Source organism: Ostrinia furnacalis, unplaced genomic scaffold, assembly GCF_004193835.3.
Source record: "Ostrinia furnacalis isolate ACB-3 unplaced genomic scaffold, ASM419383v2 OfSCF1318, whole genome shotgun sequence".
In the NCBI taxonomy this organism is placed as follows: Eukaryota; Metazoa; Arthropoda; class Insecta; order Lepidoptera; family Crambidae; genus Ostrinia; species Ostrinia furnacalis.
Window position 1 is genome coordinate 89,517 of NW_021131557.1, and position 16,304 is coordinate 105,820.

At 36.6% G+C, this 16,304-nt stretch overlaps 2 protein-coding genes across 3 annotated transcripts in view; one reads left to right on the forward strand and one right to left on the reverse strand.

Moving 5' to 3' along the window:
• LOC114352322 (ankyrin-3) overlaps positions 1 to 16,304 on the reverse strand; it is a 122,604-nt gene that overhangs the window by 88,143 nt on the left and 18,157 nt on the right. The window lies entirely within an intron of this gene.
• LOC114352314 (uncharacterized) lies at positions 11,693 to 15,997 on the forward strand. 2 transcript variants are annotated; one of them, XM_028303872.1, is made up of 3 exons: positions 11,693 to 11,933; positions 12,360 to 13,413; positions 13,798 to 15,997. In XM_028303872.1, the coding sequence occupies exons 1-3, from the start codon at positions 11,826 to 11,828 to the stop codon at positions 15,504 to 15,506; spliced, it is 2,871 nt and encodes a 956-aa protein (XP_028159673.1). In that variant the 5' UTR covers positions 11,693 to 11,825; the 3' UTR covers positions 15,507 to 15,997. The 2 variants fall into 2 exon arrangements, with proteins under 2 accessions (XP_028159673.1, XP_028159672.1); XM_028303871.1 differs by having other exon boundaries at positions 12,360 to 13,185; positions 13,570 to 15,997.

Consider the following 16,304-nt stretch of genomic DNA (forward strand, 5'->3'; position numbering starts at 1 on the left):
TATAAAGTTTATACTTACTTACTTAACTCTTTCATAGCACTAAATATTTCTTAAGGTAATTTATCAGGTGTCGCATCATATCAGCAGAATCATCTTAATATGCTATATCCAGCAGATCCTTGTAATTTACCAACTTTCCGTATGAAGCCTTGGGTAGATTTGCTACAGCTCAACTATTGTGCGCTAGTTAGAAAACTTCCAGAAGATACACTGATGCAGTTACCAAACTTTAACGAGCTCAAGGAAGTTTAGATTTGCCGTGAAAATGTTATTAACTTTTAAATTAATAGGTGTGGCTTGGATGTGTGGCATTGGAAATAAAGATAAGAGGAAATAAATATTTGTTTTTCCTAAACCTTTCATCTCCTCAATGTTGCAAAACATGTCCAGTTAGTACACTCCCAAAGCAGGATTCCAAAAGCGAAACTAGATTTTTTTAATTCCAGGACATCCTAGATTGTACGAAGAACTCTTGATCCTGATAAGCGCAAACTCAGCCTGCAAAAGTTTTATCTACGTCGTAAACAATCAAATGCTTAACTTCTTCAGTCCGCAGTAAAAAGATTACGTTCCGTCCTACTTTTGTGCTGGAAAGTCGAACAAAAGCTCTTGTGGATTTTAATAACAGCCCCATTTTAATAGCTGGAAAATACAACAAGGAAAAATAGTAGGTAAGCTACCTATTTTCTAAATGGGTAGCAGGACATAATAATAAATGGCTAAATGAGCTGTTAGTACCTACGTTTGTTACTGTTAGTAAACTACCATCAAAGAAAGACATAACACGCACATGTAGCTAATGATCTTGTTAGCGTAACGTTAGTTGCTACAAAAAGTACAGAGTTTCGTAAATCCGATTTTTTTAACTCTTAACTATCATCCATCACCGGCACTCCTCAGTCCGTAACACAATTTCCTATTCTTTGTTTTACGTTTTAAGCTCAGTGATTTCGGGGAGCATTGTCCCAAAACAGGTTTGTAAGTTTGAAGGTCCGTAAAACATTAAAGTCTGGCGCATTCCTTTTTGTTAATGGATGCTGCCGCCGCACTCTGGCACAAGCTGACTGCACTGAACAATGAGGACTTTAATCTGGTTAATTGCTTTCAAAGGCTTATTAATTCATGTGGAAAATGATAAATTACGTAATGGATGGAGGTAGGTTTTTGATAAATCACTTTCGTGCACTTTGCTAGCACATTAGTGTATGGAAAAAGGTATGGCAGAGAAGTGAGGGCACTTAATTTATTATCTAGGTAGGTAAGTATTATAGCTACAAAGTTAACGTTTATGAACTACGTTTTCTAATGTTCCTTTGTATGTTACACAGAAACAAGGCCATTCGACCTTCAACTAAAACAAATAACTCTCTGAGGTAGAGCTACATTAGCTCAAGAACACTTGCATACAATAGGCATTGCAAACTTTAAATACCTACCTACACCTAAACACTTGTCAACGCATCAAACTACGAGTAATAAGTCTGTCTCTGACGTCGTACCAACATTTATAACTGTATCTACTTCCCAAGAACCTTCGAATGCTATAAAATACATCATAAAGCCGATTTCATTTCATCCAGCTCCAGAAGACATTTGTGGAACAACATTAACTGGAGCCAAGTCTTTCTTAGGAAACATTATGAAAGCATTTACGGACTTTTTACGACGAGAAAACCTTATTATATTACTTGCAAATAGCGGTATTAAAACGCATTTCAAAGGAACCCAAACGTTTAATCCAAATAGTAGGTAAGTAGTTAGGTAAACTTTCATAAAAACTGTTTGTGATTATATGACCCAGACATTAGGATGTCGGACTCAAAATTAGTTTATTAACTTCATAAATCGTGAATGAGTACTCTTATATTCACATTTTTAAAATTTTTAAGAGCTTCAAAGTAAGTTTTGGCATAGGTAATACATTATATTTTAGTGGTTCGAATCGTATGAGTTCTTGGTTTCACTATTTCACCACGCAGAAAACAGTTTTATTCCCTTACGGATTTTTTATCATACATGCGGATTAGATAGAACATAGCCATGATCAGAATCGGAACCAGTTACAGCGATGCTCACTCCTTTGAACTAACTAGAACAGGCTTTGTACACGAATAAAAACCTTCACTTTGAATTTGTCGAGTCACCAAAAAAGCGAGAACAAGTTGATTGCAACCATCTTATGGTGCCCAAAGTAATCCTTAAAGCACGTGCGCTGGCGCATGAGAACCGGTTCTCTTTTCACCTTCCTCCCACACGCCGAGCCTTTCATGTGATAATCAAAGCACACTTTCATTTAGGGTTGATTTAACGGGCACGGACCCGATTATTTGGTTAATCGGAATTACACAAAAGAGCTGGATGAACTTTGGACTCATGTTGGTTTACTTACACTTTACACCACAGGATTTTGATTGGATAAAACAAACTAAATAAGTTAAGGGCGGAACCAATGTTTAACTCATTATTGAAACTTAAGCTAAAGTTATTTTTTTAGCTCTAGGACTAGGCGCTGGCATTGTAGTAGAGGTGGGCGCCACGCCGGCGCGCCGCCGCCGCCGCGAATTTTTTCACGCCGCCGCCGCCGACGACCAGCTGTCGGCGCGCCGATACTGATACTGTACAAACTATTTGCAATTTATTCCTCTCCTATACTGTACTAATTTGTGTTTTAAACGCAGAAGAACTATATTTTTATTGAGTTGAGTGGCTATTCTAGTTCATTAAAGTCCTAGTATCACTGCGACCGGTACCGATCTATTGTGATCGTCGCTATTTTGCTTACAGTTTGCCTCCGAGTCCTGCATCCATTAGGAATTGCAGTATCTTTTGGGGGGCAATATGTTTTACATCTTGTGGGCTTAGGATGTGTTTGCCCAGGTGTAAGCTCCGCTTGCGCATCAAAGGTCCGCAGTCCGTGAGAATGTGTAGTGGCGGTTCATCTGCCTCTTGGCACATCCTGCACGTTCTTGATTCGGACAGTCCGATAGTGGACAAGTGCTCGTTTAAGCTGCAGTGTCCAGTGAAGGCTCGAACTAAGATGCGCATTTTGATCCTACTTGTCTCGGAATGCAAATGGGAAGCACAACCTCTGGAAGGCAACAAAATACCTCCCTCAAAGTGTTCTCCGCTTATTAGGTCCGGTAATACATGAGTGCGAACTGACAAGAAAAATCTCAGACCTTTGCTACATGACAAGCCGGTTTATTTAAACCCATTGACACGGATAATCCAAAAAATCCACAATTCAATAAAAATAAAAATCAAGCATTGGACTTGATCCGAGACTTGCAGCTATGCCTGCCTTTGATTCCTACTGATGATGATGATTCATCCGACCGATTTCGGTCATGGTGACCACTTCGACTTAGCTGTCTTAGCAGCTCTGGTGCGCCCGAAGATGGCTTACATACGGCTATGTAAGATCGGCATCTTCGCGGCAAACTCCTCGCACATTGAGAGTAATTACCCGCCGCCAACATAATTATAGTGAATGGCGGCAAATGGACGGGATTTACATCATCGCGTTTTCCGTCGAGTTCAGTTGTGCGCTGCTCGTTAAATTCTAAGACTCGCCTCTACACAACACAATCTCCCGCCATTCTAGGTGCTGTGCTGCCAAACCTTCCCATTGTGATTTGAGAGGGCTCATTTTGCATCTTTTCGTATGCTGCTTCTGGACATCTTTGTACTTGACTATCTGAGGAGTTGACCGCCATGTTTCCGCTTACCCTCCTTAAGTCCAAAGTAGAAGATTGATTCCTACTACGCTAATTGAGGACGAAAGACGCAGGAGAACAAAGTGACTGACATAGCCCATAGAATGGCTAAAATTGTTGGGTCTAATTCTCGTCACTACACTGCACAACTTAAAATAATTACGTTTTTTGTCGGTAAAAACGTCCTGGTGACGTCACTTAAGCATTTTTCTTATACTGCGTGCGGTCGTTGCGCGTGCGCACAAAGGAATGAGACCGCTCGGACACCGAGCCCACAGCGTGGTAGGGGTGGGGTTGCCCGCTCTTTTGTTTTTTACTACTACTGCGCTGAATATTGTGTGCGGATTGGCTTGTCGTACAGGGGTACTACATGGTTAATTAAATCTCGGAGGCGAAAGCAGGATAAATTATGTCAATTTATACACCTGGTGAATGGAGCCTAAACTCTCCCGATATTTTGCCTTGTACTTTTATGTATGAATATTAATTTTATATATGTATTTATAAATATTCCGAGCTNTCTACATTGTAGACACAATCTAGTACATCTACCGTGGTCTTGAAGTCACTAAGTAGTTTTAAGTTAAATAATAGAGCTAGATTGTACGTAATTACGTAAACTGTGTTTTACTTTATTTTTTGCTACTGTTCAAACATATAATGTTGTTTGATGATGTCAAATCGTTGTATCTAAACACTTCAGATAAAACTCCGACAAAAACAAGTCTTACTTAAGTGGTTTTTGACAAAACAAGCAAGTGAGTCAGCGCCGGCAGTCTACTCCGTCTCCCCAACTGGTCTGCCCACGCGCAGCTCTAGGCAAAGATGACTCTAACATTACTGTATTTGCATAGTACCTGTTGGGATCGTCTACGTTAAAAAATAACATAAAAGACTTGGAACAGTATAGCTGTATAAGTACTTGTTGATGTAACAACTTACTGTTAAGTCAATTCGAATTTTATTCTAAGCACGAGTCAACTACACAAGCTACTTTACAAATTATAATTTCAAAAAGGCCTTACGTATTCCACACATAAAACATATTGACTGGCATTTTCCAATACCGTTGCGTTCCTTTGGGACGTCCTCCATCATGCTGTTTATTCTCTGTGAAAGTGATGAATTTATTGTTTCCCACATAAGTAACAGTAACATAGAGATACGAGTACACTTTAGAGTTGCCTGCTACCGACTGTCGATTCATTTGCTTTTCTTCTTTCCCATCATGAATAGTGTGAATAGTATCGTACTCTTGACTTGACATAGTTGAAAATTGACTTCTAAAAGGATCTTCATGAATAAAGATTAAGAATCGTAGCTACCTACCACAAACTTATCATGATTATTCATGACTGAATTAAAATTAACGTCTTCATTACCTACCGATTACCTGAGTCTACAAAGGTGTTTAACATGCTATCTTATTAACGCCAATTTATTAAGGTAATTATAGTGATGTAAACAACAGAAAAATTTAAGTCTAGTTTTCCATAGCATGGGAAAATAACACATTCTTTTCCAGAATTCACATTTCATCCTTTATGAGGTCACACGCACGCACTTCATCAGAGACGAGTCCATAAAACCGCGTGATTACACACCCCAGGTTGAAATTGAAAGGGTTCGTGACGAACATCCCTTTTAATGGCTTCAAGCCAAATTGCCCGCGACCCGGCAATGTTTGACATTAAATTTTAACGTTTGAAAACATGATGAATTTTCCATCCGGTATCAATCGACCAATAAACCGACCCAATCATGATTAAAATTTAACTGACAGCATTGGAAATGTTACAAATTAAAGGCAAAACAATATTAATACTCACTGAGCAATATTATTCGCAAAGGTTTTTATTCAATTTTCTATGTAATAGGTACGCAATTTATGCTATGAGAATAAGAAGAAGAGTCAAACAAATAATAAGAGTTAAACAACGGTCCTAACAGCCGAAACATAATAGAAATTCATAAAAACATCGGACTAACTTTAGGCAAATAGCCATCGTACATTGTCAATGTGCAAGTTAAATCCCTATCTGCAAAAGCTGTCGTCCAGATGGGGAGAGCCCACCGGAAGACAGTTTATGCAGAGCCAATGAAAGGGACATGCGTCTTACTTGTGAGACTCTCAGCATTTACTTCCTTAGTAGTTAGTATTGTCAAAAAACTCCGCTATACGTCGTTTTTTCTTAGGATATGAACATGATGGGATGACGAATTGACGTCATTATATTGAAGAGGCAAATTACATTAGTTTTGAACGTAGGAGTAGCACGCAATGCGTATGAATACATCTTCCGCCTTATTCATTCTGATATTATGTCATGATAATGCTGATATAACGCTATTTATATCAGCATTATCATGACATTTATTGAATTAGTGTCAATTAATTCTATTTCCATTTATCCCTGAATGTACTTAATAGAAAGCTTAAAAGTAAATTAATTTCATTGACGTGTCTCGCGATATTTCAGGAAGGTATAGAATTCCACGTTGTGTTATAATTATAACAATCGTAAGTGACCATGACCTAATATGCGTCGTTTGAAATTGCAGTAGTAACACACGCGATGACTTTCCATGAATATGGAGTGGATGGAAAACTCTCGTAATGGTGTTTTTAATTACAAATTATACATGTGTCATGATGAGCTAGTCGCCTGGTTGTCGTTTACTTTTTTATGATTCATATGAATTAATCTCTCATAGACAATAATGATCAGGCCAGGAATGAAAAAAAAAGTGAGACGTAAAATATTTTAATTGGGGAAAATTTAACCTCCTGACGCCGGGAAAGTTAATAAAATAATTAAAAGATATGATTGCTACCAGGATGAAAAAGAAAGGGTAAAATGGTAAATAAATTACTAAAGTTACAACCTTACAACAGATCTCGGTAAAGTACAAAGTAATAACAAGCTTATCAAAAGTTTAGTTCTTTTGTTTTTACTTCGCGAGTAAAATTCATGCCCAACGACATGGAAATCGCGCCGAGACAAGCATAGCTGGGCACCGTTAATCAAATAGTTAACTTCGTTAATCGTTAAACCCTTAATAAAAAAATTAACTTCGTTAAACGTTAAAACGTAACATATAGCAAGATTTAACGCAAGTTAACGTTAATCGTTAATCCGTTAACACATTATAATAAAACGAAAAAAATAATTGTATGCAAGGTTCAAATAATTTCAAAAGCTTGTATCGCGCATGGAATTTATTCCTCTTTTCGGCCAGACAGTTTTGACAGTTCCAACTCCTTGCCAGACAGTTTTTTTAGGATAGCTGCCAAAGCCACGATGACCTAAACTTCATAATCCCAACATTCTAACCTATATTGGGAGCATACGGTGACAAACTTTCAGCTTTTATACAGTGTGAGTCACGATAAAGTGCACATATGAAAATAGGTGAAACCTATTTTTATCGACATAAAAGAGGTAAATTTTTTTTTTGTCATTTTTATAGAATTTTTTTCTTCCAATTACTTCTTGTAAAGAAAATGTAATAACTTTTAAAATAAGAGGTATATCCTGATAAGATAAAAACAGTAATAATGCTAAATAAACAGGCCATACTAAAAAACCTTTAACTAGCCTTTGTTTAAACGATCATTGCAAACGTTGTAATAGGGATAGAAACATGCGATTTTTGGTTTTACAAAAGTAATACGATAGAGAATAATACAAAGTAATAAAAACCACCTGTTATAGGGGCATTTTTTGGAGAAATTTATCAAATAACCAAAAAAACACGAATTTAAAAACTGATTTTTTTCAAAAAGTATAATTTTTTATTATTTGTTGGCATTTCCTGGGTATTTTATGTATTTTTTTAGTATCGCCTGTTATTTAGCTGTTATTTACTGTTTTTATTTTATCAGAAATACCTCTTAGTTTAAACGTTATTACGTTTTCTTTACAAGCAGTAATTGTAAGAAAAAAAATCTATAAAAATTAAAAAAAAAATCTCAAAAAAAATTTTACCTCTTTTTTGTCGATAAAAATAAGTCTAGTTTCACCTATTTTTATATGTAAACTTTATCGTGACTCACACTGTTATTGGTCTGGCGTTCACCAGCTCTTAGTCTATAGTATCTTAATCTCAGAGCCTTGGTTCAATTACAATACAATTTAGCATCAATGTGCTCGAAAAGACAAATCCAACAAACCCAAACTCGATGCGATTCCGCTGTTTCATTTAGGAGTTCCTATGGCCGCCTCCTGACTCCATCATTAGACCAGCTCAATGGTACCACAACATTGCATTTTCATCGTACTTACATAAGTATACCAAATTGCAGCTCAATCGGTTGAGGAGAACTGGTTTAAATTCAGTTGCAAGATTTGTCCCACACTTACTAAGCTTGTAAATAAATAAAAAATAGCATTTTTTTTACCGTTTCTTTCTGGTTACAAAAACTGTTCTTTTGGGTTCTGGAAGTTCTGGAAGCCCGAACGTACTTGTCAGAACGCGTTTTTCTAGTGTTTTTCAGCGTGCAGGCTGTATCTTTTTGGTAATAGTAGGTAGGTACTGGATTAACGATTAACGGACTTAGGATAATTTAACGGAAGTTAACGAGTCCGTTAACATTTTTTTAAGTTAACTTAAAAGTTAATCCGTTAATAGAAATGTTAACTTCGTTAATTAACGATTAACGGATTAACGAGTTAATGCCCAGCTATGGAGACAAGACAACTTGGAACACGCTTTACTGACAAAACAAACCGATACGATAGCTAGAATACATTTAACATTGCCTCCTACACAATTTGTAGGACATTTATTGAATTATCACGTCGCAAATAGGAAATGTCTATCACCAAGTGTGCCGCCCTACCTTGGGTCCTGTCAACACATGTCACAGTAACTGTATTTCATACCATGCCTTTCTTTACTGGTTGTCTGGTTCTGTATTCACCGGTACAACTGTCGGGTATGGAACGAATAATTTTGCAATAACGGGGAAGTGTGACCGTAGAGTTTGCTGTTGAATTATTTAAACTTCAACTCACAATATATCTCCAGTTCAAGTGACATTTTTCTTCTAAGTAACGGCTGCGACAGCGAATAAATTTAACAACTGTGATGAATAAAACTAGCGTGTCGTCCAAAATGGTTATACCAAGCTCCTTATTGGGAGCGTGGGTCTTGCAACTTTTAAATGGCTATGGCGATGGAAGACCGATATTTGGCCCCATTGCAGTCACAGTAAATTGTGAACGTCTGTTGTGTAAACGGTTCACTTCAAGATTCAGAACATTATTTAGTAGATTTAGTACATAAGCCCTCAATGTAACTGTTTGTTGTCCCAAATAAAGAGAAAAAAAAATATATTGAAAAGGTAATAAATAAAGTATTGTCAGCTTTCTAGAGAGCAAGGAGCAACACCAAGAACTTAGGTAACTTGAACAACCCAGTTTCTCAAATGTTGTGGTCGTTTCAGACGGTCTTCGATTGTGCTTTAACGAGAAGTAAGGCACTTTCCCATTATATACACGGCATTTCAAAATAATCACAATAATTTTGGACGTCATTTGGTTGTAGTCTCGTTTAAATTCTTGTGGTTTTCGAATAACTTACCTGCTGATTCGAAGTGAAGGTCCCTTATTTCTTCATCCACACAATATTTAAACTAGTAAGCACGAGTAATCCCTACTTAGGATTTAAACCCTCACTGGTTGGATTTATATTGGCGGTCAAGCTGTAGATCCTGGCTACAAAGGACTTGCAGCTGTGGGAACGAGAGGTGGGAATAGTCCCGTTATTTAGGATTTAACCAATTACTATATGGAGATCAAGATTTTGTTACTGCTTATATCTACCACTTACCGTTTACTATTATGTAGATTGTAGATACCTACTATAATTACGATTTGTACCATAACATTTACGTAACACAAATCTTATTCTTACAAAGAGCATGAGTCACCCTTGTACCATCGGACGAAGGCGAAAGTGTATGGACAGCGAAAGTACTTGCCGGTTTACATGCTCGATCACAACTCCGTGTGATAGGTATGCGACTGACAGGCTTGAAAAGGTCGAATTTCACAGTTTCACTGACATTTTGGTTCAGCAAAAAAAAAATTGCCGCACTAAAATTAAATCCTCCATTAACAATTTCTCTAGTCAAACTATCGGAGCTATCAATTTAGAACCGTTACGTTTTGTTTTTGTAGTTTCCTCAAGATTCCTACATCAATTTCTCCAAATACACGTGTAAAACCATCCACATCATTTTATTAGTTTTCTAATATAATAACGGGACTATTCCCACCTCTCGTTCCCACCGCTGCAACTCCTAGCCAGGACTCTACAGCTTGACCGCCAATAAAAACCCAACCAGTGAAGGTCAAGTTTGTCCCGGGGGAAAGTTAACTGTTTTCTATAGTAAGTTAACACTATAGAAATGCATGTCTAGCGAATCCTTATAAGACATTTTCATTGTCTTATCAGCAGATGGCGGGAGATAAAGTAAGACAACAAAGAGAAAGGTCTCGGACAGCTCGAAAGTCCACGACTAGGGTTTGCAATAATAATCTATCATGTTTATCTGATGGCGAGCTTCTCCTAGTTAATGAGAGGTAGGTTTAGAAAGCTTTGCCGAGAATTGGCTGCCGATAAATTAGAACTCCTAAAAGATATCAGTTCTAAGGATCAAACGTTTCTCTATAAAATTCTATGTTTTCATGTGAAAATAATCCTGTCTATTCTACTTGGCTATAATGAGAAAGCTGTAAAAACACACCATATTTTTCCAAAAACCTTCCTACCTACTAATTTACCTAAATTAGTAGCATGATGACCCTTTTGTCCCGACTAATCCGTAATGCCGTAATCAGATTTGCCTGTCCCACAGTCAAAGAGGGCTCGGTTCAAAGAAGTCTAGATATTATATTTCCCACGGGATCTCCCCTTTGACTACTATACAGTAATTGAATTCCCCGCCAGATAGACTATTTCTTTTGAGCTTATCAAGTTACATAGTGGACGTTATTCGCTTGTCGGATTATGAAGACGTAAATTATGCTACCAGGCGGATTATTTCCTGTGAGAAAAGGGCTTTAATGTATGTACTCGTATACCTACATAGTAAATCTTTGACACATTCAGACTTCTTAGCATGAACTGCAACCGTTAACGTTATTTAATACTGACAAGACACGACAGTTATTCTAAGCTAGGATACTCTGCCATGCAAAACAAACACGTATTTCATCACAAGGTGAAGAGACCCATTTGAATGCAAAGTGAGGTGTAAAGTAAACTGTCGACGATATTATGCATTCCGCATATCTAGACAACACACGTTGGTACAGCAACTTTTCACCATATTTCCGCGATAAGCACAGGCAAATATAGATAAGGGGTAACTGCGTCGTTTAGTTAGTGAAAGTAAAATATACGATCTCGCAAAACATGTAGGGCATCACGTACATAAAAAAGACGTAAAGATTCGGTGATGTTAAGTGTTTTAACTGATTTCCTTATTTTTGCATGGCATTTAGTTACCAGAATACCAGTGACCTCTCGTCATGACTTACGCACTTAAACTTTAACTTTTTGGGTACTTTTTATATCTTTTTGAATGTGACGCACGAGTCGTTAGATACGTCATTATCTTCATCATCTCCCGCGTGTTATAGTAGGCTCTATTAAAGTCAAAGAAACTACATTCGCCTTGGTTAGATATCAAAATCATGGGCAAAATATAAACGGCATATTGCGGCAAGGTTTCGCGCATCAACCTACATTCGTTGTACTTGTCAGGTTGTCACGCATGCACAGTGCTATGGCCATAAACAGCAAAGTACCGAGCACATATTATTAAACGATTTATTATTAATTTGATCGTTGCAGCTGATAGCAACACACCGCCTATCCATATAAGGAAGTGGAAGCGAAAAACTTTCCAGTAAGTGGGATCAACACAATGCATACTTAATTGCCAGTGTACAAGATTAAGGTAGAACACCCAATCTTCGACAAGGAACCAATGTCCGACATTAAAAAAGTTTTCAAAATAAAATAAGAATATTTTCTGACTTCTGAACGCATTCGAACCATAAACTATAGACCAGGGTTATCTAGCTGTCATTGCGGATGACGTTTCATACATTCGGCCATTTTGTACAAAATGGCGTAATGATATGTTTCGTCCGCGGTAGATCTCGAAAGAAATCCAGTTTTATTAGTGAAATCGCTAAGGAGGTGAGTAAGATTTATTGCCCATAACTTTTAAATGTTTTGCTTTATCGAAAATGTTAGTTATTTATGAAATTAGGATAGACATTCACAATTTTTTAATAATTTCATTAGAAGGGTGAGGTTATATTAAAATGTCAAAACACGCCTGTCGGTAATTGGAAATATTTTTTTTCCGTTTTCTAATCTTCGACAAATGTCGAAACATTTTTTTATTTTATTTTGTGCACTCTATTATATTATTTAGCTAAGCTTGTTCAGCACTCTAAATATATAAGCCTTTCATTCAAATATTCAAATTGCTTCCAATGATCGACAGCCGTGTCGATGACTGGATATCCCATACGTTCCAATTACCGACAGCGGTGTGTGTCGATGATTGGATATTCTATATGCTAGCCTACATGTCCCAGTAACCGACATTATTTGCAGGTAGCAGGCATGGCGCCTAAAAAAAATTACACGCCTCTTCAAATGGCCCAGGCGGTAGAAGCAGTCAGAAAAGGTGAGAAAACTGCAACTGCTGCAAAGAAGTTTGGTGTACCCAGAATTACATTACATGATAAGATTTCCGGTAAGACTCCAGTTGAATGTTCCATGGGCCCTAAAACATATTTGTCAACGGAAGAGGAGGCTATTTTAGAAAAATGGGTACTTGAAATGGCTGAAAAACACATTCCCGTTACTAGAGATGAGCTCCTCGATAGCGTACAACGTATCATAATTGATCAGGATAAAACAACCCCATTTACTGACAATAGACCGGGAAAGAAATGGTACAACCTTTTTCTAAACAGACATCCTATATTGTCTGAAAGAACGGCACAAAATTTAACGACAGCTCGAGATGCTGTTACAGAAGAGCATTTAAGGCGGTGGTTTGAAGAAGTTGAATCTTATCTACGCCAAAATGATCTAAAAGATGTATTAGAACAGCCAGCAAGAATATTCAACACAGACGAAAGTGCCTTTTTTTTGTCGCCTAAGGCTGGTAAAGTTCTTGCAAAAAAAGGTGACAAACATATCTACCAATCCTCCGGAGACGAAAAAGATAATTTGACAGTACTAATTACTGGAAATGCCGCTGGACAATTGGCACCACCCATGGTAGTATTTGCATATGAGAGAATCCCGGCCATAATTTCATCCCAGTTTCCTGAAGATTGGGCAATTGGACGTTCACAGAGTGGCTGGATGTGTGGCAGCACGTTTTATGAATACATAGTGAACGTTTTTGATCCATGGTTATTACAGCAAAATATCCAAAAACCCGTAGTGTTCTTTTTGGACGGTCATCGATCGCATATGACCCTGCATTTGTCGATGTTTTGTGCTCAAAATGGCATAGAAATCATAGCATTACACCCAAACAGTACGCACATTTTACAGCCAATGGATTTGGCTATATTCAGACCACTGAAATCATTCTGGAAAAAAGCAGTAAAAGACTGGAAACTACAAAACTTAGGACACAATTTAACAAAAGATAAAAGACAATGCCGGAAATTGGCGTCTTTTTTTTTTCGCGCGGCCATCGACCAAACTTTGTTTTTTGATTACAAAATAGTGTAATAAACCAAACTTACTATGACATGTATAACCTCTAAACTCAGTCTGAACTGAGTTACGAGNTTACAGCAAAATATCCAAAAACCCGTAGTGTTCTTTTTGGACGGTCATCGATCGCATATGACCCTGCATTTGTCGATGTTTTGTGCTCAAAATGGCATAGAAATCATAGCATTACACCCAAACAGTACGCACATTTTACAGCCAATGGATTTGGCTATATTCAGACCACTGAAATCATTCTGGAAAAAAGCAGTAAAAGACTGGAAACTACAAAACTTAGGACACAATTTAACAAAAGATAAATTTGCCCCTGTCCTTAAAACAGCGTTGCAATCGCTCACTGATGATTCCATTAAGAATGGTTTTCGCGCTGGCGGTTTGTATCCTTTTGGCCCAGACTACATCGATCTAACTAAAATAAAATCTCGACAAAACCCGCAAGTTGCAACAGAACAGGCACTCTTTGTTAATTTCTTGGAAAAGGAAATAGTGGCAAAATTGGGGACAGAAAAGTTGCAGTTTTTCAATGAACTCTTTTATAAAGGTCGAGATGAATTAAATTCTCGGTTAAATGAGGAAGACACGTCACTGTATATAATATGGGCTAGCAATAAACAGAGAGTTCAACGTACAGCTCACGTTGTTGAACGATCAGTACAAGCTGAAATTAACTTGATTCAAGAAGATGTTTCCAATCTAGTGGAAAATTGTGACAACAATGGTGCAAATTCAGGCCCTTTAAATGAAACCAGAACGTCTAATAATTCTACATCGAATATACTGACAAACCTAACTAGTGGACAAGAATCAAAAGAAACAACAAATAACACCTCAATTATTGATAAGCCGAGTTGTTCTAACATAACAGATTCAGTTACAATACCTTCGACATTTTGCTCTTCAACTTCAGCTGCGGCAGAATCCACAACTGTAAAAGAGACGACCAGACCAGAACCAAAAGAAAACTTTAATGACGTGTTAATTGTTAATGAGCAAAGTTCTTCCAACCAATTAGTAAATCCACTTCAGACTGCTGCCAATGCCTGCACTTCAACATTTACCCTCAATGAGAATTCTGTAGTAGAAATAATATCTTCAAAAAAGACGATCACACTTGAATCCAAAGAAAAGACTAATGAAGCTTTGATAATTAATCAGCCAAGTTCATCGAAGCAAGCAAGAGGCTTACTTCAGATATCTTCAACTTCTTCATTGTGTGTTCTTCAAAGTGCTGCAGAAAAAACACCTTTAAAAGAGATGATGAGCATTAATACATCAAAAACTGTTGCAAATAAAGTGGGAAATACATATATTCCATCGCCATTTAAACGAAATTTATTTTGGCCCGGAGAAGATGAAGATAAAAAAGGGAAAAAAAGAAGATTAAGAGAAAAAATTCCTTTTGCCATCACAAGTAAAACGTGGAGGGATTATCATGAAGTGAAAGAGAACCAAAAAAGAGAAGCAGCAAAACTAAAAGAAATTAAAGCCCAAGAAAGAGTAGAGAAAAGACAGTTAAAACAGAGAGAAATGGAAAACAAAAAGCAAAATAGAATAAAAGATAAAGAACATAAGAAGAAAAAACGAAATACAACACCAAAACCGAAACCAAATGATACATCGTCGGACAATACAGACACCGAGGTAAACTATGCAGAAAGTGAAGATAGCTACAACATGGAAATCGAACAAGAACTAACAGACGAAGAAATACCATTGAGCAAATATTCTAAACCAGCAAAAACATATTCTAGTGGAGATTATGTTATAATCCAATACGAAGGAGAATTTTTCCCAGGCGAAATTAAAAATGTTAATAATAACAAATTTGAAATTAGCACCATGACCTTTTCTGTGGGTAACACGTTCAAATGGCCGGAAAAAGAAGATAAAATCTGGTACCAAAAGTCTGACATAGTCAAAGCAATTTCAAAACCAACGCTATGCAATAAAAGAGGTTTTTATACGATACCAGAAATGAAAGAATATCTGCCTTTCACAATGTAAGGTATTAAGTATTTAATTTAATGTTCTTCAGAAAACATTTAACTTTCTTTGTTTAGATTTTTAAGCCAAACAACTATTAATTAAGTGGTAGACTAAAACGAGTCTGTGATCAAAACCTGCCATAAATTTATTATTAAATAATAAATAGGTACCTACTTAATAATATTGTAATTCCAAGTGGAAAAATCATAAGAAGTATGTTAATTTTATATGCCACTGAGAAGATCTCATTAAGTTTTGTTGATTAGTATTAAGCAAGTAGACGAAACTTAGTATTAGTAACCTACTTATGTAACAAAAATGTGATTAAAAGTAGTTGACATAATAAACAAGAAAAAACTATTTTATAATATGTAGATGATTAAAAAAATTAAAACATTAACACCATACCGTTAAAATTATTAGTTATTTAAGTACTACAATTACCAAAGCATTACATGCCAAAATGTCCTTGTTTTTATTTAGCGAAAATAAAATGATTATAAGACTGAGTAAGACTTTTATTTGGGAATGGTGTTCGAAGTTAGGTCGATATTTGGATGACGATAAATAGGATATGTTGATTACTAGATCACGATTATTGGAACATGTCGATTACTGGGTGTCGATGTATAGAATTTTGCAGTCGATAACTAGGCTAAAAAGAGCCTAAATCTATCTCGTCTTATTTCCTAAGTTATTAGTATTACACTTCTTTTTACTGTAAAATAATATAGAATGAAGCCTAAAATTTCACTCAGTGCATTATAGAACCATGTATCATCATAAAGAAACCAGATATTTAAAAAAATGCTCGAA